This window comes from Dermacentor variabilis, chromosome 2 (genome assembly GCF_050947875.1).
Source record: "Dermacentor variabilis isolate Ectoservices chromosome 2, ASM5094787v1, whole genome shotgun sequence".
In the NCBI taxonomy this organism is placed as follows: Eukaryota; Metazoa; Arthropoda; class Arachnida; order Ixodida; family Ixodidae; genus Dermacentor; species Dermacentor variabilis.
The window spans coordinates 88,769,700-88,796,690 of NC_134569.1; the positions used below are offsets into that span (position 1 = coordinate 88,769,700).

The window sequence follows — 26,991 nt, forward strand, 5'->3', positions numbered from 1 at the left end:
CGCACGCAAAAGGCGCATCCCACGCGCACCCCGCGGTAAGGAGCGCTCAACGAATGACCATCTCACGCACTCACCGTGGCGCAGTTCGATCGGCGGCCGCCAACCACGCCGGCGGCGCAAGCGTCGCGGCGAGCAGCGCGCGGCCCGCACTCTCCGCCGAGGTGTCCCGACACCGCGCACGACCCGAGGCGCACCTCCGGCTAGACGGCACGTGATGCCCTCCGCCAGGCAGCGGCGGCGGAGTCGCCGGCGGCGCCGAAGACGACAGCTCGTGCTCTCCGCCACGGCGATGACGCCCTCGGTACCGCTGCCGCCGTAGAAGAGTGCCTCGTCACCGCCGACTCTCGCGAGGAGGGAAATTCAAAAGGCGCCCGGCTCTAGTGGCGACGAACGCGGAGGACCCGGCGTGCCGCAACCGCCGATCATCGGGCCCACGATGCGCAACATCGGCAGCTGTTGCTGCGGCGGCGGCAACAACAGCTACTACTCGAATCACGACAAGTGCGGCAGCGGTGCCGCGACGCCGACGAGTCGTCGTCAGCAGCTGACGGCCGCGTGAGATGCCGTCATCTGTTCCCGTGTTGGTCGCCTGCATGGTGTGCGGCGCGCTACTGAGTCGCGCGGCAGCCACCGCTTTCAGGCAGCAGCAGATCGTCGTGCTTCCTCACGAAGACAGGTGCCGTGCGTTCAATGCCAGCACGCTGCGATACGCCACGGAGACCCTGATCTCCAACCACACGCAGCTGGCCGCGTACCTCGCCGAGTCCAACATGACGCTGACGGTGCGCAACGCGACCGACGTCTGCAGCACCGGCGGCCTGCTGCCCCTCATCGAAGCGATGGAGGACCCACGCGTCGCAGGAGTCGTCGGTGGCCTGGACGAAGAAGTGTGCGCGGCCGGCGAACTGCTGGCGCAGGTGCACCGGAAGCCCCTGGTCGTGTGGAACTGTCACGGCTACGCCGCGGGCGCTCTGCCGGCCGACAAGGCGTCGTCCGTGTATTTCGGCCGCGTGTCGTCCAATGTGGCTCTGGCTGCCTTCGCCGTGGCCTCGTGTCTCAACGACCTCCGTGTCAAGTACGCGGTGTTGGTGGTGTGCGAAGAGCAGCCGTGGCTCGCTCTGGCCAACGAGCTGGAGGCCAAGCTGCGGCCGTCTGGTCTTGTCGTGCGCCGCGTCATCGCGCTTTCGCCCAATGCCAAACTGGAAGAAGTGGACGCCGCTCTACGGGTGATCAAGGCGCCCGTCAAAGGTGACCGAGTTCGTCTTTTACGGGACATGATTCGGAAGCGCTGGTTGTTTATGGGAGTTTGAACAGACCAATGGTTCAAATGGCTCGCTCGTGACCAGATCAACAACAGACATTCTGACAATCACATCGCTTAGCATGGCAGCTAAGTCTTGTGCTATAGAGAGCGCGAATATCTCCTCGCTATCGTAATTAGAATGCTCGTCAAAAAAAATCGTGGTCACAGAAAGGGTCTCTGAAGTTGAAATTTATCACGTTTTTTGACGGTAAATAGCGCATAAACCGAAGACAAACTGAAGGAACACATATCACCAACCAGCCTGCGTCGCACACTTCTCCAACGTGTCACATCTGCGCATTGCACTGGTATTTTAATTTGCACCTCAACAAAGGCGTTTGCATTGAATTGCTCATAACTTTTTTATTTATTTCGCGGTGACGCTGCACATAGCATGGCGGGGATGGCCGCTGGATAAGGGATGTTTACATCTATTAGCGTTGCCATTTGTCAGTGGCCTGACTTCCGCTCCAACGTTAATACTTCTAGCGTTGCCCAAAGTTTGCACACTGCCATGAAAATGACAATGTATATATGTTTTGCCCAATACTTCAGTGAAATAACCGTGATAAATCCTTTCCGGTGCTTCCACCATGACCTAAATTTAATATTTATTCTTGGCAAACTGGCAAATCATGCAGCTTAGCAGAAGGCTGTATACAATGCTATTAGTGACGGCGTTAAGATGCGTAAGCTACAGGGGACGTCAATAAAGCTCAGTTCGTTTTGATTTCCTCGTGTGTGGAAAGGAAAGTGAAGAGACGGGGGGGCATGGCTATTGTGCCTATTGGGAGTCTGTTGGTGAAAGCAGAAAACTGCGTATGAGTTAACACTTGAAATCTAACTACGTACACGTCGCGAAAACCCACATTTAATCTAACCTGACTAAATCACCACTGAACGATGACCAAGAAGAGAACAATGTAAAAGCGGGAACCAACGTTCCGACAGGTGGACTTGTATTTTTCAAGGCATTCAAACTACTAAGTAATCACTACTAAGTAATCACAAGTTTACAAGCTGTTCAAAGTGTAAATAATGTGAAAGATAGTGGATATTTTGTAGCGAAATTAGAAATTTACCATTCTATGAAAAGCGCTCGACTTCTCTGCCCATGGAAGAGTGGTGCGATTGATGTGGTGTAAAGTAACGTCAACGCGGGCTAGTCCGTATGTGGCTTACGTAGAACAGCCCGTCAGCTATACAAAGAAAAGCTAGGCTTACAACAAGCATGTTGGTCGACAAAAGTAAACCTATATAGCTCTACGCAGACAGAGAGCTTTATATAATTCTGGCAGATTGTATACTTATTAATCAGCACGAAAAAAAACGAGACACGGAGCTAAAGAACACAGGACGAGCGCTGCCTAACAAGAGAAATTCATTGAACAAAATTTCATGAATTCAAAGATTATCGAGAACTCTACACCTCAAGATTCTCTACAGTCCGCCTTTAAAAAGTCTTGCCTACATAAATGTTACAATAGTTTTCAGCAGCAGGTTGTTCGTTCAACAAAGGCAGGGCATCCTGCGCACGGGTTTGTATCGACGTCTGAGAAACTCATCAGCAAGTGCAAATCTCTTCCTCTTAAAACTGACGGCATGGGCATTATAAGAGGAGCAGTAAATTTGCTATGATGCCATATGTTCATAGACTGTCCCATCGTTTTACGAAGATAGTGAAAGGTTTTGACGTGGATGTTTTTTGGCCAACCGTTCAGTACGTAAGGCTTCTGCTGCAATTGTGAGGAAGGCAAATGGATCAACTGCTGTTGGTTGCTCTGTGAGTCATCGCAGACCCTTCCTTTTCTGAGCCGTAGGCGTAGTTTATGGAATTCATCTCCCTTGCGGGAAAGCCTACATTGGGCAGACGGGCAACTGCATCAGTGAGCGCCTGCGTCTGTATAAAATACTTTGAAAGGAACGCCGACCTCTCATCTTTCAGCACATTGGAGATCTTGTGAGCGCAAACCCATCTTTAAAAAAAAAAAAAAGAAGGCTGACTTCACCACCAGGCACCAAGACAAAAAGGGTCGTGAACTTGCTGCAGCCTTCCGTAAAGAAAGGTTGCGCGATGATTGTGTACCCGAGCGGCCTATAGTTTTTGTTAGATTGCGAAACGCACTTCCTCGGTAACTATTTCCAGGTGGCTTAGATTTCCTGCGCACGCAGGTGTTGGTTTATTCGTGTTTTCTATTTAGTGCGTCTTGTTCAATAAATTTCAATTGTTAGACAGCGCTCGTCCTGTGTTCTGCCAACTCTGTGTCTTCCGTTATTTTGGTGCTGATTAATAAGTATGCATCCTTTCCAACTCGCCCAAATTTTTACCTTACTGCCAGTTTGTTTACGTAATTTTGCAGATTCACTATTTGGACATTACTCGCGCTGGTTAGCATTTTATTTCTATGAACACGGAAGCGCTCAAATATCGCGTCAACTTCGAAACGCTGGGGCTCAACAGAAAGGGTCATCAGAAAGGGTCAACCTGTCCGATACAGGGAAGAATGACATCGCTTCTGTCCTAATCGGAAAAAGACACAAAGCGCGAAATTTGTGGAACGAAGTCCAGACAAGTCCGCATATTATTGTTCTTTATCTTTCTCCCTTTTCTTTTTTTCTTGGCGGCAAAGCGATGCGCTGTCTTGAGTGCTAAATATTTCTGGATTGTTGTTTCTTTTCTTTTTTTCAATGTGCACAATATAGTTCCAAAAGAGAGGGTCGCCCGGACAGAGAGAGAGAGAAATAGTGATAAGAAAGAAGGCAGGAATGTTGACCAATCAAGAGTTTGTAGGGAAGGACCAAAAGGGAAAGGGAAGTGCGCTCTGCTACAAAATATTCGGACAGAGACATGACGGTCAATGGCGATTTTGCGAAACATTTCCCCCAAAGTGGTAAACGTCGGTCTTTCGCTTTTCATTTGTTTTGGCCGCGATGCCGGAAAGCCTCCAACTCTAGCCGCTCGCCCCGTTTGCAGCGAAGCTGTCTATGGTTAAGATCCGGAATTTTACGGCGTCCCCGCGGAAAAACTCTCCCCTGAAAAGCGAGAGCGAAAGAGCCAACAACAGAAGCAAACGCACATCGCCGCTCGTGTTGGAGCCCGGTTTAACGGCCACCTGTGTTTAAAGCGGCGCTTCGCCGCAGTTTTGTTTCTGTGAATGTATGATCGACGTAGTGCGTGACGCAGTGTACAGTACGCCTGACAATGCGACCAAGAGGAAGATTTGGTGCCATTTCGCTCCACCATTGCTATGGGATCGCCACGCGTGACCCGTATACGCCAGAAGAGCAGCGTATCTCCGAGGAGCGACAGCTAGAGCAGCGGCGGGAGAGAGAACGTCGACGTCGTGCCAACCTATGCGGCCCGAAAAGAAGAGCGTGCCCGCGATGTGCTACGTAAGCGACGACCAAGAGCCGACGACGCATATCGCGACGCCAAGAATGCCGCGAAGAGACGTCGACGCCATAAGAGCACGGGGCCGGGATTCGACGGCGCCTACGCAAGGTTCCTAGGAGACTTTCTCGATAATTACATATCTCAATCGCAAATCACGTAATTACTAAACAGGGAGTAAGAGCTTTACCAACCACCTTGGCGGCTTCGCTGGTTAACCACTTTCACAGAGTGGAATGGCCGAGGAAATCTCTAGTGAAAAGCGCGCTACTCTGACGCCGCATCATTTTGGTCCTTTGTAACGCAGTATTAGCGCTTGCTGATGTGGAGCGACGCCGTGACTTTTGTATTCGGGGGGATCATGTTTAAGTTTAATGGAATTTTTTAAATATCGCCTGTTGCAGATAGCGTAGTTCTAGTCCTTGAGCTGGATCATTCAGAGAAGGGGACATTATTTTCATGAGAAACCGAAACGCATATTAAGCTAATTAATAAAAATTCACTAATTAATTTCTTCATTGATTGCAGCACATATTGCAATTTACTAATTGTAGCCGGTGAGTTGGCAAGGCGTATCCATTTGCAATTAATTTCCACAGTGACACCAGTTTGAAGATATGCGGCATCAAACCCGCCGTAAAAATGCACTCTTGCCCCACTTACTTTTTTAACAAAACGCTCGTTTATGTTTTGAAGCTCAAAAGCAACTGGAACGCCCTTGTATTTCGTGCGACACTTTGAGAAATAATACTGAAACGTGTACTTGTTTATCTTTTCCTGGCGACCGCTTGTCACCCCCTAATAAATGTTATTGCACAGCGCAGGACGCGCCTGCATGTATCGGAAGTTTCTGGAATGTTATCGATGGTTCCATCCGCTGTCTGGTCACCGAACCTTGTGTAATCTGATTGCATATATGCGCGACGCGAATAGTGCCGAACTTTGTGATAGACACGCGGGTCCCAGCAATTACTCTGGAACATTCGACAACTGATCTGTAAAAGCCGACGCTCTTGACCCGCTGATCAGGTTTCCGACGATCGCCGACTGTGTTCGCCGCTATCGTTGCTTGCTATTGTTGCTATCGTTGCGTGTAACTTGCTTTTGAGGGCACAAGTTCGCCCGATACAGATTTAGTTTCGTCATTTACAGTTTGGAACTGTGATCGTCACAGTCACTACCACGTGACAATATCTCGAGAGTGGTGTTATCCTGGAAATTTATTTCAAGTGTGTACGTTTGCAAGCTCATCGGCTACATTTCATAAAGTTCAATTTGTGTCATAAAGTAATCAATTAGGAAGGCAAATACTGAATGATTGTTCATTTGTTGAATATGTGTTTCTATTTCTCGTGATAGTAATGTCCGCCTCTTCGAATAATCCAGCTCATGGACAGGAATTATATGGTATCTGCCACCGGCGACTTTTAAGAATTCCGTAAAATTGAAAAATAATCACTCCGTATATAAGACACTTTTTTTCAAATTGACGCGTTGAAATTCCTCGACAGAGAAGATCTCTTCTTGTAGGAGGTTGAAGTATGTGGCGTCTTAGGCGGTGTGTGTGTGTGTGTGTGTGTGTGTGTGTGTGTGTGTGTGTGTGTGTGCGTGTGCGCGTGTGTGCGCGTGTGTGCGCGTGTGTGTGTGCGTGTGCGTGTGCGTGTGCGTGTGTGTGTGTGTGTGTGTGTGTGTGTGTGTGTGTGTGTGTGTGTGTGTGTGTGTGTGTGTGTGTGTGTGTGTGTGTGTGTGTGTGTGTGTGTGTGTGTGTGTGTGTGTGTGTGGAGGGCTTCAACGAGCTTTTCAGGCCACCCAGTCCTTACATATATATACACATATATAAACCTGTTGTGTGTTTGTCAGTCATGATATTCTTCCATTTCAAACGAACTTGATTTCGGTGGCTTATATTTCGCCCGGTACGGCGGGCTGAATTACACGCTGTGATTGAACCACTCATTTTCAACTTCGCCTTCACATCACCCATAACCTTAACCCTATATCTACGAAATATAAACAAGGTGATTCGTTTAGTGCATCGAGAACACGCACAGGTGTTTCACATAAGGCATGTTAACAGGAACAGAACGACGGTACCGTAATTGTTTGCAACGTTCCTCAGTAATCCATAAACGTTAACGTTTCGCCACGCATTGCACATGCCCCCAATTTTCACCAAGTATGAACATGGTGTAGCGTAGAGTCGTCCCTGGACAAACGTAAACTTAGCGAATACCAGTCGGATAAGCCAATCGAGCACTTGATCAATCACTTCATCGGTTGTATATATAACGGCTGTAATTTATGACGCACATTTAACTACGCATGGACGTTGGCTGTGCTGTCCCCTTTCCCCATTTTAACAAATTTCGTCTTGACGTGCCAGTTATAGGACGGCGTTACTCTCGTAATGTTCCGGAGCACTTGCACACGTAATTTACTCGAAAGGCCGTAATTTATCCACATACTATGAAATTTGTCTGCACGTTACCCACCTTTTTTTTTATACCAACTACCAAAGAACTCCCTTGTTTATATTGCCGGGGTCATCAGGTAAACATATCCTTTATAAAATGATACGTTTACCTGATAAAACCTGTTATATTTATATCAGGTTTTTATCCTGTATATATAGTGTCACGTAAGTGTAGTACCAAGCCACAGGGGGCGCACTAATGTTTCGAATTTTTTGTTTGCTCTCAGATTTGACAGAATTTACAGGTTTCTACACGGGTCGATAAAGTATAACTCCGAGTTCTTAGGTTCCTGATCAAACCAGGTAGCTTTGCTGAAACGACAGGTTATTTTTCTCAGGAGCAGACGGATTTCATTGCGCAAAACAGTAATAATTATTGTCTCTGCGTTATTGTGCGCTCGATTTTCAGCTGCGTCCGCTGCAGTGTTACCAGGAATAATGCAGTGTTCGGGTATTCATTGAAATGCAATTACGTGATTAATTGGTTGCTTGCTTTTGTGTGTTCCTTGAGCGTCTCATATACAATAGCAAAGTGCTCGAATAATTTTCCTTGCTGGTTTATAGTAAAGCGAGAGCGGCTTGGACTCGCTAAAACTGACCCGTTTTTGCGCATCTTTTACTGATGTTATGAAATACAAAGCACACAGAATTGCAAACAGTTCTGCCACGGTGGAAGAGGTCTCTCGGGATAAGTTAAACGTTTTCTCTAACGCCAAATGTGGAATGACGAATGCTGAAGCCGAGGAATTTTTATGACATGAACCGTCTGTATACACGTGAACGTACTGGAGATATAAGGAGTAAATTTGTAATAGTGCAAGTTGCTTGCGGCTACCATAAACATCTCTCTCTTAGATCCAATACCCTCGACCGATAATTCTATTTTGGGACTTGTTAACACCCAAGGAAGGTAGCTAACATCCAGTTTTTGCATAATTCACATCTTGATAATAATGCTTTATGTTCTTGAACAACACATCGTGAATTTTTCTTTCGTTTCGTTCCCTAAGCGCGGTGTTTAATGGGTGGTTCTCGTATTGGGTTAAGATGCGATAAATATGTCGGTATGTTTCAACCCTTCGTATGACTGTAAATGATGGGTGACAAGCGACCCGCCGTGGTTGCTCAGTGGCTATGGTGTTGGGCTGCTGAGCACGAGGTCGCGGGATCGAATCCCGGCCACGGCGGCCACATTTCGATGGGGGCGAAATGCGAAAACACCCGTGTGCTTAGATTTAGGTGCACGTTAAAGAACCCCAGGTGGTCAAAATTTCCGGAGTCCTCCACTACGGCGTGCCTCATAATCAGAAAGTGGTTTTGGCACGTAAAACCCAAATATTATATTATATATATATATATGGGTGACAAGCTTCAGCAATTACTAGAGAACTCGAAGTAGCCTGCGGGACCCCAAGACATACTCACATCCCCCTTGCCAGTAAACGTCTGAGGAAAGTCTTCACGTTAAAAGGTGCTTTCATAAACTCACAATGTTTAAAAGAAAGTGTAATTTGCTTGTTTATCTTTTCCTCCTCACATTTATTTTGTTACCTTGGAATCTTCCTTTGTCCTCTGACAATTTTAAATTGTCATTCCTTTAGCAGTTCTTTCTTCTTCTTAATGACACCCCGTAATAGTATAGGTTGTCACCTTTTGGTGGCACCCCCTAGTCCTTATCACATGGCCAACAGAATTAAATCACGAAATGTGCAGCAAGGCACTAAATACAGACAGAGCGAACGAACGCAGGCGATGTTCTGCACATCAGCCCAGTTAGCCACGTAAGAAGAAACTTGTACGGTTGTACAAATAAATACTATTCTCGGAATTGACTAAGAACACATACAGGAGTGTACAGTCATGCAGGACGAAATGCAAGCACACACAGATAGTACACTGTATACCTACTTGGCAACATTATACCAAGCTTATACTTGCATGATGCATATACGATCTGTAACGTTGAAATTTCGTGTTAGAAGACACTAAAATGTAGCACGGTGGCTTAGTGGCTATGGTGTTGCGCTACTAAGCACGAGGTCGCGAGATCAAATCCCGGACGCGGCAGCCACATTTCAATGGGGCTGAAATGCAAAAACACCCGTGTTTTTGCTGTGTCCTTTACTGTGTCGATTTCATTGGAGACACAGTGAAGGTCACCCGGTTGCCGAAAATAATCCTTCAAAATGTAGTATAAAGGTAAGATATAGGCATTTACTGAAAAGAAAGACAATACATATAAAGTAACAAGCTCTTTTCTCGGCAACCCCGCTGTTGGCTACGCGTGAAGTATTTTCTTTTTTTAGGATAAATTGCTCATGTAGCAGAAGCAGCTCACAACACTGCTTTGAGTCCGTACAACAGTTTTTCGCATACGTGTTCCTCACTTCTGTGATAAGAATTTATCTACACATATCTTTCTTCAGATTTATGTAGCTTTGCTTAATGACCGCGTGAGAGGCACGTTTTGAAAGGGTGCGCCAGGTGCTTATCGAGACTGCGCTGGTGAGTATTAGCAATGAACTGATATTTTCTACGCTGCCAGAAAAACACATTTCTTTATTTAATTTTCTGCCAGCTAAACAAAAAAAGAACGAAGGTTGGACATGTCCTGAAATTATTCTGGCAGATTCAGAACGTCTCTCCTATAGGACGACTCGCGATCCCGGAGAAGTGCATGCGCATTGTTCGAGGCAACGGCCACTCGGCACGTTCATTTCGTCTAAATAAAGAAAATAATTAAATTCTGCGAGTTTAGATGCCAAAATCGCGATATAGTTATGAGACACGTCGTATAGTAAGGGGGGAAGCTGTTACTTCGGACCAACTCCGTTGTCAAAGTTTTACTGCCTAAACTAAGTACAGTACGCATTATACAACGGTTATTAGAGTACGGTATGTGTAGTAAATGCCTATGGTGTCATCATATTACAATGGATACACGTTCTTCTGTTCTAACAAGGCATGGCATGTGCACAGAACCAAAGTGCAGACTTCCGCCCGCCTTTTCTGCACAGTGCACATGGGTTATGGAAACCTCCTTGGCAAATTAATTCTTCACGCGAACGACGTTCCACGATCGGTAGCGTAGTAACGGTCTGCGCTAGCAAAGCTATCGGACTGGTTTTTTAATCGGCTTTGCTTCGGGAAGCTTGGCCAGTGAGAGAAGATTTCGAACCTAAGCCGTCGCACTCAATAAACGGCCTTGCCGTCCTGAGGCAGCAAGCATTAATAATGAACACATCCGTAATGGTTTCTAACGGTATTGCCAGGTGGCGTTTCTGAAATATTTTCGCGGAGTGATAGGGCTGCGCGAAGACGGCCACGCACGGCACTGCACCGAAGGAAGAGCGGCAGAGAGAGCCTCTGAGTATTTTATCTCCGAGAACCGTTGCCACGAACTACACGTACGTGTTTTTCTTGAATCGAGCGCTTCTGCTGGTGTACTTGCGGTGCTTCTTTTGAAGCGTTCACTTTTGCACCCCCCTGTGCAACAGAAAGTGTGCGGCGGCCCTTGCAAGTGCGACATCCCTTTTCTAGGCAATTGTGTGTTTCGCTTTTGTCCATCCCCAGTTTCATGCACCGGGCGTCTTATTTTAACGTTAACAGACATTTTAACAGACAGGCATTACTTCCTCTAGAAATCAATTTACGCTAACCGACTGATTAGAAGACACTAGTGAACTTTTCAACAAACTGATATAGCGCACATATTGCGATACACGAGTTGAAGCCAGTGATTTCACGAGACACATTCACTTGAAATGAATTTTGAAACTATCAATAGTTTTCAGATAAGTGCAGTCGAAATTGCCGTAAACGTGCACTGTTGTTCCACTTATTTTTTAATAAAACGCCTTTTTATATATCGAAGCTCGAAAGTTACTGAAACACCAATACATTTCGTCGCAAAAATTGAAAACGGATATCTCGAAACAGTAGTCATCCACAGAATTTGCCCCAAATGGGCGTACCTCTAAGTGTCACAGGCTATAATTCATTAATTGCAATATGTGGTGGGAAAAGTTTGGGAAAGGATTTCTTTAAAAGTTGATCAGAAAGATACGTAAATTACGTCAACATTCACTTTAATTTCTTGTTCCAATAATGTCAGCCTCTGAGAGTAATCCAGCTCAACAAGTAGAATTTTCCTACACGTCGCGGGTGATTTTTAAAGATTATTTTAATGATAAAATAAGACACCCCGGGATAAATTGCGCCATTGTTACTTCCTAGGTGTATTCTTTCTTCCTTAATATATTATCAGCACTATAATAAAAGAAGAAATAAACAAAAAGCGAGTTGTACCAGCTAATAAAGTTCGCGCTTAAGTAGTATTCAAGTTTTCTTATCCACGGCAAGTATACTTTATTCAGTGTGCGACATAGCCATTGCATAGATTTCTGAATTCTTTATTATTCTCAAGAATAAATGGCTTACTGCCTTCTTAAAATACCGTCGGCAGTAGTTCTTGATAGCAGCGTTCACAGTTCATCCACTAGCAGAACTGATGGAGCACAATCCCCAGTTAGCACATCTGGTAAGGTGAACATAAATTACAGGATCTATTTTCTATGACTACTGATGCGCGGGAAAAAGGCGCGGAGGCTTACGCCACCATTCTTGGCTTCTGGCTAGTGATGGCTTGTAAAAGTGAGTGAGTGAGTGAGTGAGTGAGTGAGTGAGTGAGTGAGTGAGTGAGTGAGTGAGTGAGTGAGTGAGTGAGTGAGTGAGTGAGTGAGTGAGTGAGTGAGTGAGTGAGTGAGTGAGTGAGTGAGTGAGTGAGTGAGTGAGTGAGTGAGTGAGTGAGTGAGTGAGTGAGTGAGTGAGTGAGTGAGTGAGTGAGTGAGTGAGTGAGTGACGCGAGCGAGCAGATGTCCCGATCTTATTGCATCGTCTATGATACTTTTCTACAGCGATTCCTGTAGCGAGTGCGAATGAATTTGCATTTTACTAACTCTAAAGCATGCAATGCGGAGGAACATACACATGCAGATCCCACGCACGGTGGTAATCGATTTTAGGCGAAGAATTTTGCCTGAAGCTGGGTCTCGAGCATAATTTGGTGTTCTACAAATCGTTATCAGATGGACCAGGTTAAAAGGGGGCATTTGCGTGTGTTAAAAGAGTGTGTGTGTGACGACACCAGAAAGGCTGCCACGATATATTATGAAGGGACGGCTACGCCCTGACCCATGCCATTTACTTCACTTCGGTGAAGAAATGTTACAACCTGTTCCGTTACGATTTGAGCCGATTTCAAACTGGCACAATGTGGGGAAAACTCACGCGTTCTTGGTTTTGTAAGCAATTTGCTGCTAAGCCGCATGGCACACGCGCACGATAGTGGTAAAGTTGAGAAAGGTTTATCTGTATTTCGGTGCAACGTCAAAGGGCCCCAGGAGGTGGAAATTAATCCAGGAATGCCATAGCCCCTGAGCCACCATGATGCTAAAGTCTCACCTGATAAAGCAAAATATTTTGCTGTCCATGAATGAAATTCTTCAATCATAATCGATGCTATTGTCTGACAGTACATTATTTTTCCCTTCTTTTCTTCAGGTCAGAAGGAATGAGGGGAAAGAAAAGGGATGGGATAGAGATATCCTGACAATAGCGAACGTCAAAAAGAAAAAGAAGGATAACACCTCATCTGAAAACAGGCAAAGGTATAAGCAAACGAGATACATCTCATCAGGAAGAAAATAACATAAAAAAGACCTGGCAATAAGCATATTTGGCATACTTTTCTTACTTGTCGTCCTTTTTATACAGCATGTGTTATTCAAAAACTCACTTTTTCGATGACACGCCTACAAATTCATCTGTAACGTGATAAAGCGAATTGGGAACAGATGTGCGCGTGTGCATATTTCCGCTATATCTGCTCTCTTTATAACTACTTTCTCAAAAAGATTAATCGCCGTGATATTTTGGTCGACAGCTGCTAGAACACCATGATGATCTTAACTTCGTTCTTTCCGTGGACAAGCTCATCACTTTCTCTTCGTTATGAACCCCTCAATTTAGCAAACGCAAAATTTCCCATCGTAGGTACCATAAATTGCGGAAAGGGAACGAAATCATCTAGCGTGCGGTTGGCAGGGAGGAAGAAAGTTTGTACGGAGGGCGACATCAACGAAGAAAACGAAAGCCGGAGGCAAGAGAGATACCAGTGTGCCGACGATGTCTTGTCGTCGCTTTTTCAAGTCGAAGACGACAATATTTTTTTTACTAGTGATATTAACCGCCGCATAAATGCGTCGTAGTAGTTACAGGCTTTTAGCAGCAAAATATTACGAGCGAACATTCCAACCGTCCTCCTTATATCGAGAAAACAGGCGTACACAGTCATCCTCACAGCTTTAAGGACCCCGGAATCTCGGAAAATGTTTGATTTCCGAGTGGTTTTTGATCGCAGCCAGTAGAATAGTGCAATTCTACGTTGTTCGCCACTTGCTATAGAACAGGCTAGAAATTGAACAGTGATCAAGCTGAAGACTATGAAAGATGGATTATGGACAACACATTTTGTAAGACACTCTTACAGTGTCTCTATGAAACGCGCCTGCATGCTTGTATTTAATTTCATACTGACGTTATGCCTCGTGGCAACACAAGCGGAAAAAAAAAACTGAGTACCTTTCTGTGTGGTTGCGTGTCGAAGCTGCGGAAACATTAAGCGTTTTCTAAAGTTCCGTGGTCCGTAAGCTCTATAATCTTATTATGCTAATAAAACACGCCACTTGCTCACCTGATGTACTTAAGAGTGTGATAGCTTGAATGAGATGTTTCTCGGCAATATACTGCGTCGTTAGCATTGTTTCAATGCTAATCGCTTTAAGAGGAAGCCTTAGCTCGGGGCCTACTCCGGTGCGGCCTATTCAAATACATGTAAACAGCAGACATGCTTTTATGAGAAAACCACCCCACCAATTTGATTAAGCTAGACAGGCCAGGTCTCATCCTATATGAAATTTCCTTCACACTAACATTGCGCTCGCAGGTTTGCCGAAAATGTGTCGGTCCGTTCAATAAAAAAAATGACATAGAGGCGAACGTGGAACATACAGTTTGTTCTCAGTGTTCACTGCCAGGATCACTGCACTTGAACGCGATTTGTGAAAGTCTTTATAACCCCGCAGAATAAATAAAGAAGGTCAATCAACACCTGCGACGCGTACAGCAAGCTTTAATTGTGTTGCATAATTTTTTTCTTCATTATTTCAAACAGGTCTCTTGAAATTTCCATGTGGCAGTTAGCGTATCTTGGTATGTGAGTATGGATTAGTTTAAGCACCGCAAATTACTTGCCCAGAAAATGGCCAACTACTCCACGCAAATTGAAGAAATATATTGAGAAAGTTACTTTTCTAACTTTTCGCACTTTCCAATGGCAGATTAGAAGCCGAGTACTTTCAAAGCGAAATTAATTAGAAGGAATATTTAGATCAGCATCAGCATTGATATATTCATCCCCTTTTACCCGCCGTGGTTACTCAGTGGCTATGGTCTTAGGCTGCTGAGCACGAGGTCGCGGGATTGAATCCCAGTCACGGCGGCTGCATTTCAATGGGGGCGAAATGCGAAAACACCCGTGTACTTAGATTTAGGTGCACGTTAAAGAACCCCAGGTGGTCGAAATTTCCGGAGTCATCCACTACGGCGTGCCTCATAATCAGAAAGTGGTTTTGGCACGTAAAACCCCATAATTTAATTTGATTCATCCCCTTTTATGTTTTTTTTTCGTGTGCGTGAGCGTGTGTCGGGAGAGGGGGAGGTTGAGAGTGCGTGCGTTCGTGCGCCTGTGTTCTGCTAATTTACAGATGAATCTAGTCCACTACATAACATGACACCGTGAATTATTTCATGGCCTTGAACACAAAATAAGCGTATTTCAGAATAACACTATTGTTTATTATAGGCGTATACAGGGGCCATACGAATCACGAGAGGCGGAACCCACCGACTGCGGCCGCAGTATCGTGAACATTTCGCCCCAGCGCGGTCAAGCCTGACTTTTCCCTTCGTGATCCAGTGGCTTCGCGGGCGTTTGCTGTCGCGGCACGTTAACAGGATGCTGTTTGATATCACGGCGTGTCTCCCTTCCGGCGCGGGCGCCAGCGGCACTGCCTCGCTAGGCACACTCCTGCCAACCCAGATGCGATGGTGTACGCGTATGCTTAGAAACCCGGCGAGCGCTCAAGCATCGGAGAGGAGTGCAGTATTTTAAACCAGAATGCTACAGAACATGCTTTGCACTGAAATGTCATGGAGGAAGCGGGACCTTCAGACCCCCCAAAGCGATTCGGCGAGTTCGATATATCGGAAGCGAAAATGGCTAGCTTGCACCACAGCTGAAGCCTAGACATCCGCGTTACACTCTCGCAAACGCGTGTGCTTTTCTTTTTTTTGTAATTTCGTGTTTGTCTTCAGAGTTCAGACAGATGTCTATTATAAGACTTATAGCTGACAGTATGGTTTGTGATATAGTTGTCGCGGCAAATAAATGTGAGTGTGCAGTTACACGAAGTATACTTTTAGAGGATGAGAGCTTTGTCGAGCCGCTATTACAGCGTTTTTCTTTTTTTTAGTCTCCTCAGACATGTGATGTGCATGATTGAAGTTTTTTTTTCAAGTTTTTATACGTCACATGAAGATAGGCACATTGGGGTATGGTATAAAGGTGTTGCCCTATATCTCTCATAGGAAGTGTGAAGGGGCCCCCTGTGTTATATGTCGTTATATAAACCCTAAAGTGCGTGAAATAAAAGAACGATGTGTGAAAGAGTACAGATATGGTGCATACTCAGTGACTAAGTGACGCGAGCATAAACGAGCGAAGGTTAGTTTTGTAGCTGATAGATGACTGTTGCGCCGTTACATCTGCTGGTAATTTATTCCAGAGCTGTGATGCGGCATGCGAGAATGTAAATGATCCATAATTAGTGCAACATTTTGGAACGGCTCGCGTTTTCGAGGTGACTGGTTTGCAAAGGGTATGTGGTATTGTCGTAATTAATTTTTAAAGAAGCACAGAATAAGTTTGTGAATGATTTCGTAAAGTAAAACAAGAACGTGGTAACAATGTAATGTTTCGCGGGTAGTGTATTAAGTAATCGGTAAACTAATGTGCTTGAGTCCGATCTTTTTACGTATAGAATCGCTCGAAGCGCTGTATTTTGTGCTGCAACAATTAGCAATGAAGTGGTGGGGTACGTGAGTCCGTGTATGGTAATAGCATACGTAATATGCGAATGTATAAAATTGACATAAAGAGTGCGGAGTCTGTTCAAAGGAAAATGTAACGTAGTTTATACAGTACTAGGATTTTCTTATACGTGGTTAGTGTAGTTTCATGGATATGTTTATGGCACTTGATCGTCGAGGTAGATGCCTAACAGTTTCGTCTCGTTAACCCTTTGCGAATGAAAGTTGTTGAAGTTTAATGAATTAGTGTTCATTAGTTGGGTGTTTTTTGTAGCGAAAACTATATAGTTAGTGTTCTTTGTGTTTGTGAGAAAACAGTTACATTGAAGCCAGTTATGTAGTTTTATCAGGACATCACTGCTTTTTTTGTAAAGGTCTGTTTCCGTACCACCTGTCAGGAAAATATTGGTATCGTCCGCGTATAAAACGCAGTCTTCTGAGAGATAACCGGGTAAATCGTTGATGTATACTACAATAAAAGAAAGGCCTGATGTGGATCCCTGAGGAATTGCGCTGTTAGTTGTCCCTTGGGATGACGACATATTGTTAGCCACTACGTACTGCTACCGGTTTCTCAAATATGTGCTAATTAAGCTTAATGGTGCTCCACAAATAACATACTTTCCAAGTTTTTTTTTAATATGCCGTACTTCACAAGATCAAAAGCCTTGGTTAGATTGATGAAACTACACATGGCTAATAATTTTCTTTCTATGTTTATTTTAGATTTTTCCACAATGTTAATTACCCTGTATCAGCCGACTTTCTTTTTATATATTCGCATTGCTCTTTACCGTAAGCGTTGTGCGCTGTGACAGATCAAAATAAACAAATAAAAACTAATATACTGGAAAACGTGTTACGGAATGCACAGGGGTACCACTTACTTTTGCTCCCACAATGCGCCGGGGATGACTTTTTCGGGAGAATATTACTCGGATTGCCAATGTAGTGCGTCTAGCACAATTTGGGCACGAACATCGTGGAGTCGGTTTTGATCTCCAAAGCTCTGCTGCGTTGACACAATTTCATTACGGGCCTGCTTCAAAATCGTAGTTACAACGCGAACCCCGACTGTTAGCGATTAAAGAGACAATTTGTGGGACTTCCGTGATTAGCTAATTACATGTTGCGACCTCAAGATTCCTAGTTGGTAATAGTGAAATGGCCAGATTATGACACATTTATTTCTTGTCTGGATTGAGAAAAAGAATAAAGAAGACGCGACGTCTATTTCCGTTAGAAACACATTTGAATTCAATATGTCATTACTTGGTTTTGTCCTTATTCTAGTTCTCGGTTCACTACAAGTTGGCGCACTGTGAAGCACTGCGCAAGCCGTTAACGATCGCGGGCTTACTGCGATGTCACATAAAAGTACAGAGGCTGCCTTGGCGATAGAATTGCTGCAGCCGATTCTCAAGAATATCGTTACACGATGAAAACATCCTGTTTCGAAATACAGTGATTGCATGGACATTTTTCAGTTACTTCCGTAAAAAAAAAATGCTAAAAAAGAAGAAAAAGGAAGCACGTAGGGAAAAATGAAGCACATAAGTCATCGACATGGTTCCATAAATGACGGCAATAAATTTACCGCTGCTTCACGAAGATCTGACATTACTCGTCGAGAGCTGACGTTTTGATTAAAGTGGGCCGTCGTTCAGCTTGGGTGATTTGGAAGAGAAGACAGGGAAGAGAGAATTTTGGAATGTTTGCAATTTTAGCGGTCTTGTCAGTAGAGAAATACGCATAGACTGGGGACGGAACCCAATTTCTTACTTGTCAGGCGATGTTTCAAACCGGTCTTTTCTCCAACGTGTTGGGCCAGTTTTGTCGTAACCAGAAAAAAAATCATTTAATAAGTGTGCAATCTGTAATAAAGCCCCATCACCCTCCTATGTATTTACTATCTTGTAATTTTAGTCTTTGTATTTCTTTTACATTAGTCGCTGCGTCTCGCCAGCTGCTCTTTTTATTCTTGACGCCTAGCAACAAAAGCTGCGAGCAATTTACGACCACATTCACCAAGTCTTCGAAACGTGTTTTTGCTGTTCTACTGCACGAAAGCTTATGCTTTACAGGGTGCAGACATCGACCAGTTCGGGTGGGTTGTCGCGATATCGGTGCATACCGGTTCTAAGCTTCCAAATGAAGACGGGCATCTATGTAAGGAAAAACAGTATTCTGGCATGATATGTATTTCTTCTCTCACACGAACGTGTACGAATGCCAACAACTAACACTTGTGAAGCGAATCTCTTCCTTAACTAGCTTTCCCGTTAACCTCCCTAACTGTCCTTCTGTGACTCTTTCTTTCTCTCTATGGAGACAGTATTTCTAACAAGGCTGAATATTTAAAAAAACTTACACAGCTGTATTTTTTTTAAGTGCGAAAATTTCAAGCTCCACTATATACTGAACTATCGACTGCGTTACCAGATGCCGTAACACGCGAGATAGTTAACTCGACAATCAAAAGACACAGTGCTGTAAAAGAAAGAAATGAGCCTAGCCGCCCTGGTGGCCTAGTGGCGTTCCGCGGCTAAGCCCGAGGTCGTGGGGTCGAATTCTGACCCTGGCGATCGCATATCGATGGCGTCGAAATGTAAAAACGTCTGTGTACCGTGTATTAAGCGTAAGTTTAACGACCCCAGGTGGTCAAAATGTATCCGGAGTGCCCCACTATGGCGTCCCTCATAATGATGTGGTTTTCGCAAGTAAATACCCCCAGACTTCTTCTTTTTTTCTAATGAATCTAGCGAAGCGTTCGTTTTTCCCGCTTTAACTCACGTGGGTCTTGCACGCAATTCACTTTCTCGTATAATAAAGCCATCAATATTTCCTAGCGTTACGAAAGGCATGAAAGTAAGCGCCAACTGTAATAACAAACACACAAAAACAAAGCCCGGCTAAATTATTTTTCGCCGCTTAATGAAAGAAAAGACAGAGCGAACACGCAAGGGAAGCACGGCGCACAGCAACTGCGCTGAGAAACCACGAATCTGAAGCCAATCAGCTGTCTCTACATTACTATTTAATAAGATTCTTATTTATTTAATGACATAAATCTCAATGGCACTTCGTTAGCTTAGTTGGGACGTCTGAAAGTTTATTTATCGCATTCTGCATTGGGAAAGCTTGGTCTGTGTTTTCCTGCAATTTTTATCTTTGCAACTATCTCTACACTCCATGCAATGTACTCGAAAAAAAACAAAAAATACGTGCACAAGTCAATAAAGCTGCAGAAATCCCTAACGCAGGTGCAGTATATTTTTTTCATCGCTGAAATCAAATTTGAACTACGGCGGATAGCGAAGTAATCGTAATATAACGCTCGCATGCCAATGTAGCGTACGCTATAGGGCGAAGTACTTTCCCGAACGCCTCCACAATTAACACTGGAAATGCCTACCCAAAGCTCAGCTCAACTTGGCAGAACTAGTTTGGCCGTTAGCGATAGCCGAGACCTCACTTCGGGGCTACTCTTGGATCATTCATAATCCCACAACACAGTTCATAACAGCTGTGCAATCGCGATGGGAACGTTGGGACATCGTGAAAAATGCACGAACCTGTTGGCCCACCCTGTAATGACGATGTCGGTTGTTCCGGGTGTGTGCTTTCCAACGCAAGCGACGTTACACACACACACACACACACACACACACACACACACACACACACACACACACACACACACACACACACACACATACACACACACACACACACACACACGCACACGCACACGCACACACACACACACACAAAAGGTCTTGTGAGCTTGATCTCTGTAGAACTGGCCTGCTCTGCGTTTTCGTAATTATTAATCGTATGATATCGGGTGACATAGAACTGCAATGCTTAACTCAGCGATGATAGATTCATCTTGCAGGGCGTAGGGAGTAAACATGTTGTCCAAACCTCCAATATATGTCGTCTATAAGGCAGACAGCCCAAAGAATAAAACAGCCTGAAAAAGAAAAAACGGACAAAGAGACAAACGTGTGGACAAACACGTGCGCTGTGTGTGTCCATGCACTTGCCCCCCTCTGATCATGTTTATAGCGCTACTTTAACGCTCCTAACGTCAATCTAGTTCAAGCTTCTGTCCAAGCATGAAAACTTTGAAAGCATGAAAGCATGAAATCACCGCACTGCCTTAGGTGAAGAATGTGGGACGTACCATGCATTGCGGAACATTGATAGTAGTGAAGGCCGCCCTGGCTACCCGCCTCAATCGCGCCACATGGGCCCTTGTGCTCCTGCGCCTTGCCCCTTGTGCTCCTGGATTTACGGGCCGACCCCCAGGCAAACCTGCAGCGCTCAGCAGCAGAGCTGGTGTATGGTAGTTGTCTGCGTCTTGCTGGAGACTTCTTTACATTAACGCAGCTACCAGCCCAGTCATATGTATTCTTACGACGCCTCCTGGACTGCGTTAAAGACCTCCGGCCCTGTCCTTTACGCCACAATGCAATCTTCGTGCACCCCGACCTGGCCACTTCAACACACGTTTTCGTGCGCCGCGACGCTGTCCGAAAACCGCTAACCCCGGCCTACGACGGACCATATTCCGCATCGCCCACTTGTAGGCTCATGCCTCAGGAGCGAAGGAGAAAGACAGCTGACTCGAATCGGCGCCGGCAGAGAACCGCGAGCCGTTGTTTCGCATTCCACGACCAGGCGCCGTCTGTATTTTATTCTCATGCGGTCGCGCGCTATCCGGGTTCTTGGCGCCGCCCAAGGGAGAGGCACTACAAGAGTTTTCATGAGCGATATACAATGGACGAAAATAATGAAGCATGGAGAACATGTGTAATCCCGGCTGAATGGAAATCGTCCATGGCAACACAGATGTTAAAGCCCGGGCGCCCTGCAAGACACCTCAAGTCCTAGCGGCCAATACCCCCAACTTCAAATGTCATCAGGTTAATGGAGCGAATGTTCCTGTTTCGCCTAGATGTCAGGGTAGAGAAGCTGAATTTCTTGCTTGATATTACGAGTGGCGAGTGGCTTACTTCGCCGATGTTAAGCTCTGGACAGCATCTCAGACCTTGTATCAGTGCTTGAATCTGCTGGAGGAAACAAGCACTGTGCCTACATGCTTTTTCTAGAGCTTTGGACTCGGTTCTGCCTAAGACCATTATTTTCGCTCTTCCAACCGCGAGAATTTCGGGTCGTCTGCTCTGTTTTTTGCACACTTTTCTATCCCCGGATGACAGTACGTGTCGGAAAACAAATAATAAGTGAATCCCGTACTGTGAAGTGCAGTGTCCCACAAGGCAGCAGTTTGTCGCCGCTTATGTTTACACCGTACTCGCCACGCTTCCAAGACTCTTGCCTCGTAACAGTAGCTTCCCCGTAGACAGAGCTATCTATGCAGATGATATTGCTCTGCGGATAAGCGGCCCCCTTCGCACCTTGGTCCGCGGCTTCGTGCGAGCTTGCAGACAGTTCTGAACGTGACTTCGAAGTAATTGGGAAAAGTTGGCCTACATACATCACTCGCTAAGTCGGCTGCAATAGCATATCATCCTAAACAACGCGCTCGTCGAACAATGAGTCGACTGTACCTCCATGAGACGCCGATAACTTGGGGGCGACAACACCTTTATTTGGGCTTAATTTGTGGATCATCGCATTTTTGGTGCCCTGTCGTTAAATTTGTACGATGCAAATCTGAATCCTTCCTTAAGTACATGGCTGCCTTGACTGATAGAGGTGCCCGCTGCGACCAAACGACGGCTCTGCAGGTGTACCAGCCATTTGTATTCTCAGGCATGATGTATACGTTACCAGTTCTGAACGTGCCACCTAGTTTCATGGCCTAGCTGGAACGAGATCATCGCGTTCCCCTCCGACTGCTGCTTAGATTACCTCATGATTCGCAATCTGTTACATTACTCACTGAAGCGCATCAGCTCACCCCTGAGGTTGCAAGAAGACCAGAGTGATATATTTCATATAGAGCGTCTGCACCGCGCATGGAATGGTCAATCACTCCTTGATCGTCTAAGTTACAGCCCATTTTCTCACGTGGGGAAAATGGCGGCACTGTTTATGAACATTGCTGGTATTTCTAAACGTGCTGCGTCAGTTACACCTCCGCCCAAGAAAGATATCAGCAAATACGGGTTCCTTACTTACCTCAAGATCTCTGACATACACAAGATGTCTGATATGCCTGTTTTGGAAATATTCCAAGTGGTTCAGTAACACTAGTTCCAAATATTTCCAGGTTATCTTCAATTGCAAGTATTCACAGATGCATCTGTACATAGCGACGGTCAAGACGCCTCTGCAGGTTTTTCCTGCCCTTGGACTCAAGTACGAGGCATATTTCACATACCTCACCCAGCCTGGCCAACAACTGCAGAACTAGAAGCGATTAATAATATTCCACTGAAATATGTCGAAGAGGCGATAACCGAATCAAATATTGCCATATTTACGGACTCCCGCGCTGCTCTTAGCAGATTACAGCCAGTCATATTGGTTGTCCAGCCACGCGCAGAATTACTGACTTTGCCAGCACACTTGCATCACGTAGGTTATCTGTCGTGGCCCAGTGCATACATTTAACGTTGGGATCGCCGTAAATGAAGAAGCTGATTGTCTGGCATAAAATTGCGCTCATAACGGTTGTCCGTGCCCAATATGTTGCGCAAATTTGACGGCGCTCGTCTGCTGATTCGTCACCACCTACTCAAGCAGTATTCAGACCAGCACACCGCAAACGGAACGTTCCCGCCGCGTGTTCGTGGTCGAGGCTTGTCTCGTCACGCTAGAGTACAACTACTCAAGCTAAGAGTTGGCTGTGTGAACGTGTGTGAAGGTTTATACCGACAAGGTCTCGTGGCCAATCCATCATGTACGTCTTGTGGTTGCTGCGAGCACTACAGCACTTGATATTGAAGTGTCCGGCTTTCAGTGCGCAGCTCGCTCGCTAGTGAGTGACTATCATCTCCTTGGCCTGCGCTGTACGACACTCGACGAATGTTTGTACCCCAGTGTTTGTGCATCCCGGCACGATCAGGCTTATCGCGCTCTCCTTACTTTTCTAGAAATACTATCTAACTTAGATTCACGTTTATAGCTTATTTCTGTTTTCAGATGACCAAGTCCTGAGACAATATTTCTTCTATTTTAACATTATTTAGTAGCGTGACGTTCAGAGATCGGCCCTACTGTGCGTGACCTGTACTTTGTGTGTACTGCTTTATTCTTTGAAATTTGCCATCTTGCTATTTTTTTTATTTTTCTTACCATTATTTCTATCTTCCATTTCTATGTTTCTGTCTGCTCCAGTCTTAAGAGTAGGCAGGCGTTGTGCCCCTTCCGGTGGCAGTTGCCTGCCTACTCCTCGCTTACCCTTTTCTCTCAAGTGTATGTATATTTCTAAAAGAAACAACAACAACGACGATGACGACGACGACGACAACAATAACAATAGTAACAATAACAACAATAATAACAATAACAACAATAACAATAATTCCTAAGGTATCTCACTGTTAACTAGCATGCAAGGGGAAAGCTTGAAAGCCCCGTGGTTCTCGCTGCTTCATTGGACCTATGAGAAGAATGTAAATGTGCGTTATAAATATTAAATCAAAACAATATCAACAAAAAGTGCGCGCGAGACAAACTACACCAATCAGCTATTAAAACCCGATACTCGGAGCGCGTGGTTGCTGGCTCTTTTTGCACCACCGGTGGTCGCTGGGGACACCGTGTTGATGCATTCTTGTAACACATGAAAACATGAGTCTTTGTGATGCACTGCGACTGCATTCGGCCCCTCAGTGACCACTCAGCACTCGCCGCTGGCGCAAAAATCCGAGCATCGCGTTTCATTCGCTGAGTACTGTACACGTGCACGTTACTAGCACTTTTAACGCATGTCCACAATTTAATACTGAAGTCTGTCACAGCGTCGAAGACTGTGATTAAAACGCCTGTAACAGCCAATGGCGAAAGTATTAGCCCAAATGATTGGCAACTGTCCGTGCAGCAGCCTCAGTTTGCATTATTGCAGCCGCAGCTATCACTGGGCGTATATAGGTGATAGCTCAGCAACACGTGAACGTCGCGGGTCTTCGTCCATGTTAGTACACGCCCACGGATGCGGAATTGCACTAGGAAGATAATAAATAAAAATAATCTTGTTCTTCAATTTAACACCCCGGCGAAAGCATTGAAATGCTTCTACAGTTCCTCTGAACTTTATACAGACAAATAATTGCAATCCAGTCTCTAGGGTAGAGAGGGTAAATCTTATGGCCATTGAATCTAACTGTAGGAACACAATGTTCACGGTGAATAACATTTAATCGGCTAGCGGATAGCTATGAGAACTCTGTCCTTCTTCATCGGTGGTCTGACTAGCACAATGCACGCTACGGTATCATACCGTGTCGGCGTTCAGTATCTCAAATAATACCGCGCATGATACGTAAGAGTCCGTGTCTGATTGGATTCCCCAAACATGCACACGTTATACAGGACTGCAACGACCTCGTTTGGGAGGAATACAAATTACAAATTGTTTGCGTTTGCTCTATTCACAAATCTAATTTCGGTAGATTGGGGCCGCCATACTGAAAGCGAAGTGATCATACTGTAACTTTCCTCTCAATTTATTTTTCGTTTTCATACTTCTGCTACAGTTTTCCGATAACAAGGCCGCATAGCTCGAAGCACTTTGACGTCAGCATAATGCCACTTATTGAATGGGGTACAAAACAGCCGTACAAAGAATGTTAAGAAAAACAGGATGTGCTATCTCTTACTTCTTTTTTTCTATCAATCACTATTTATCCTTCACTGCCTTCGCATCAGAGAACAAATGGTGATGCCGATATTCTACTTGACATTAGGAGAAAAATATGGCGCTGGGCAGGCCATGTAATGCGTAGGGCAGATATCCGATGGACCGTCATAGTTACAGAATGGGTGCCAAAGGAAGGGAAGCGCTGTCGAGGACGGCAGAAAGTTAGGCGGAGTGATAAAGTTGGGAAATTTGCAGACGCAAGTTGTAATCAGCTAGCGCAAGACAGGGACGATTGGAGACATCCTGGAGAGGCCTTCGTCCTGCAATGGGCATAAAAATAGGATGTTGTTGATGATGATGATTATCTTAACCATCTAAACAGCAGCAACCCCTATATGGTTCTGCACAACTCCAGCTTTTCGTACATGTACCATAACAGAAAACGCAACGCGATGTCAAATGTACACCAATAAATAGTTATTTCGAACTGAAATCTAATTGGTGGCAGCATACTGACATCTCTTGATTAACAAATCGTCTGTAGGGCATCGCTGTTATCGCTGCCAACCTCAAATAACTGCTAACCGTACTAATTATCCGCGTAATAGCGCAACCTGCAGCAATATTCGCCCCCAAGGTAATTAGGTTTCGCTTCCATGCGCTTCGTTAGCGGTACCGGAGCTTGCGGGTTGTGCCTTTCCCTGCGGATTACGCGGCCATTGATTGCGTTTCGTCGGCCATCTCTCCCATGATCTCCTCATCGTCCCAGTGGAAGAATATCGAGAGGTCGCCGCCATCACAGCAGCCACTCGACTTCCACGCGACTTCAACTCATTCAGCGAACGGGTCGGCCTCAACAGGGCTCATCCGTGGTCGCTCGCTGCGTCGGAGCAAGCAGGAGCGACTACGGGGACGACGGGAGAGAGGGTGTTGCCCGCTGCTCACATACCTGCCGGGGCAATCAGCAGAAAGAGAAAGAGAGTGACGTTAGAGAGTGACGTTAGAGAGAGAGAGAGAGAGAGAGAGAGAGAGAGAGAGAGAGCTCGTCGTGCCGCTGACACAGCGCGGCCAATTACCGCGCCCCCAGATGTCACCAGGGCCCGCGGCCCGGCCAGGCTTCGGCCCTTTGCCTGCGGACGCCCTCTTTGTGTTGTGCCGGGTGCGCAGTGCTGTTTCGTGAGCGCGTATACAAAGAGAAATACGCGAAACAACAATAAAGAAACAAAAAGGATACAGGGAGGCTCTCGTAACGCAGCCTACCGGAGGCGGGTTCGCTGTAGCAGTAGCGTCAGCTCTCTAGGTCGGTATCTTTCGGATGCTGTTCTTCTTTTGGTTACTCTCGTTCGGGGTGCGACAAAAGCAGCCCCGTGGAGTCAAGGCTATTGATCACGCTCGTCCCCAGCACAGGTTTCTGTCTTGATACTCTTGTTCTTCGTCGTCTGTGGTGCTTCTTAATTCCTTTACTTTCTCCGATGTTTTGGTTCTTGTTCTATTCTTTTCAGTTGTTTTTTATTTCTTTTCGTGTTCTCCTTGTTCATTGACCATTCTTGTTTCTTTGTTTGTTTACTTCCCTCTTCGGCGATCATTTCTGCTTTCGCGATCGTAAAACCACTTGGGGGCAAGAATACGTGCTCCTTCTTTTCGAACTCCGCACAAGGAAATCTCTCTCTCTATCTCTCTGTTTGTTCGGGAATACTTACGCAGCAGCCGTAGCGTGGTTTTATTGCATCAATGTCAAGCGCTCGCGTTCCTGTGTTTTACTATGGTTTTGTTAAACAAGCACTAACGATAATGGAATACGCTAGGTAACGCATCGCAAGAGCCATAAGAAAAGCTGT

At 45.5% G+C, this 26,991-nt stretch overlaps 1 protein-coding gene across 1 annotated transcript in view; it reads left to right on the forward strand.

Moving 5' to 3' along the window:
• Positions 1-212: 212 nt before the first annotated feature.
• The window catches only part of LOC142572249 (retinal guanylyl cyclase 1), a 217,804-nt gene continuing 191,025 nt past the window's right edge, over positions 213-26,991 (forward strand). Inside the window, exon 1 of the mRNA XM_075681222.1 lies at positions 213-1,248. Within this exon, the coding sequence (XP_075537337.1) occupies positions 561-1,248 (688 nt within the window). The 5' untranslated portion in view covers positions 213-560. The remainder of the gene's footprint in view (positions 1,249-26,991) is intronic.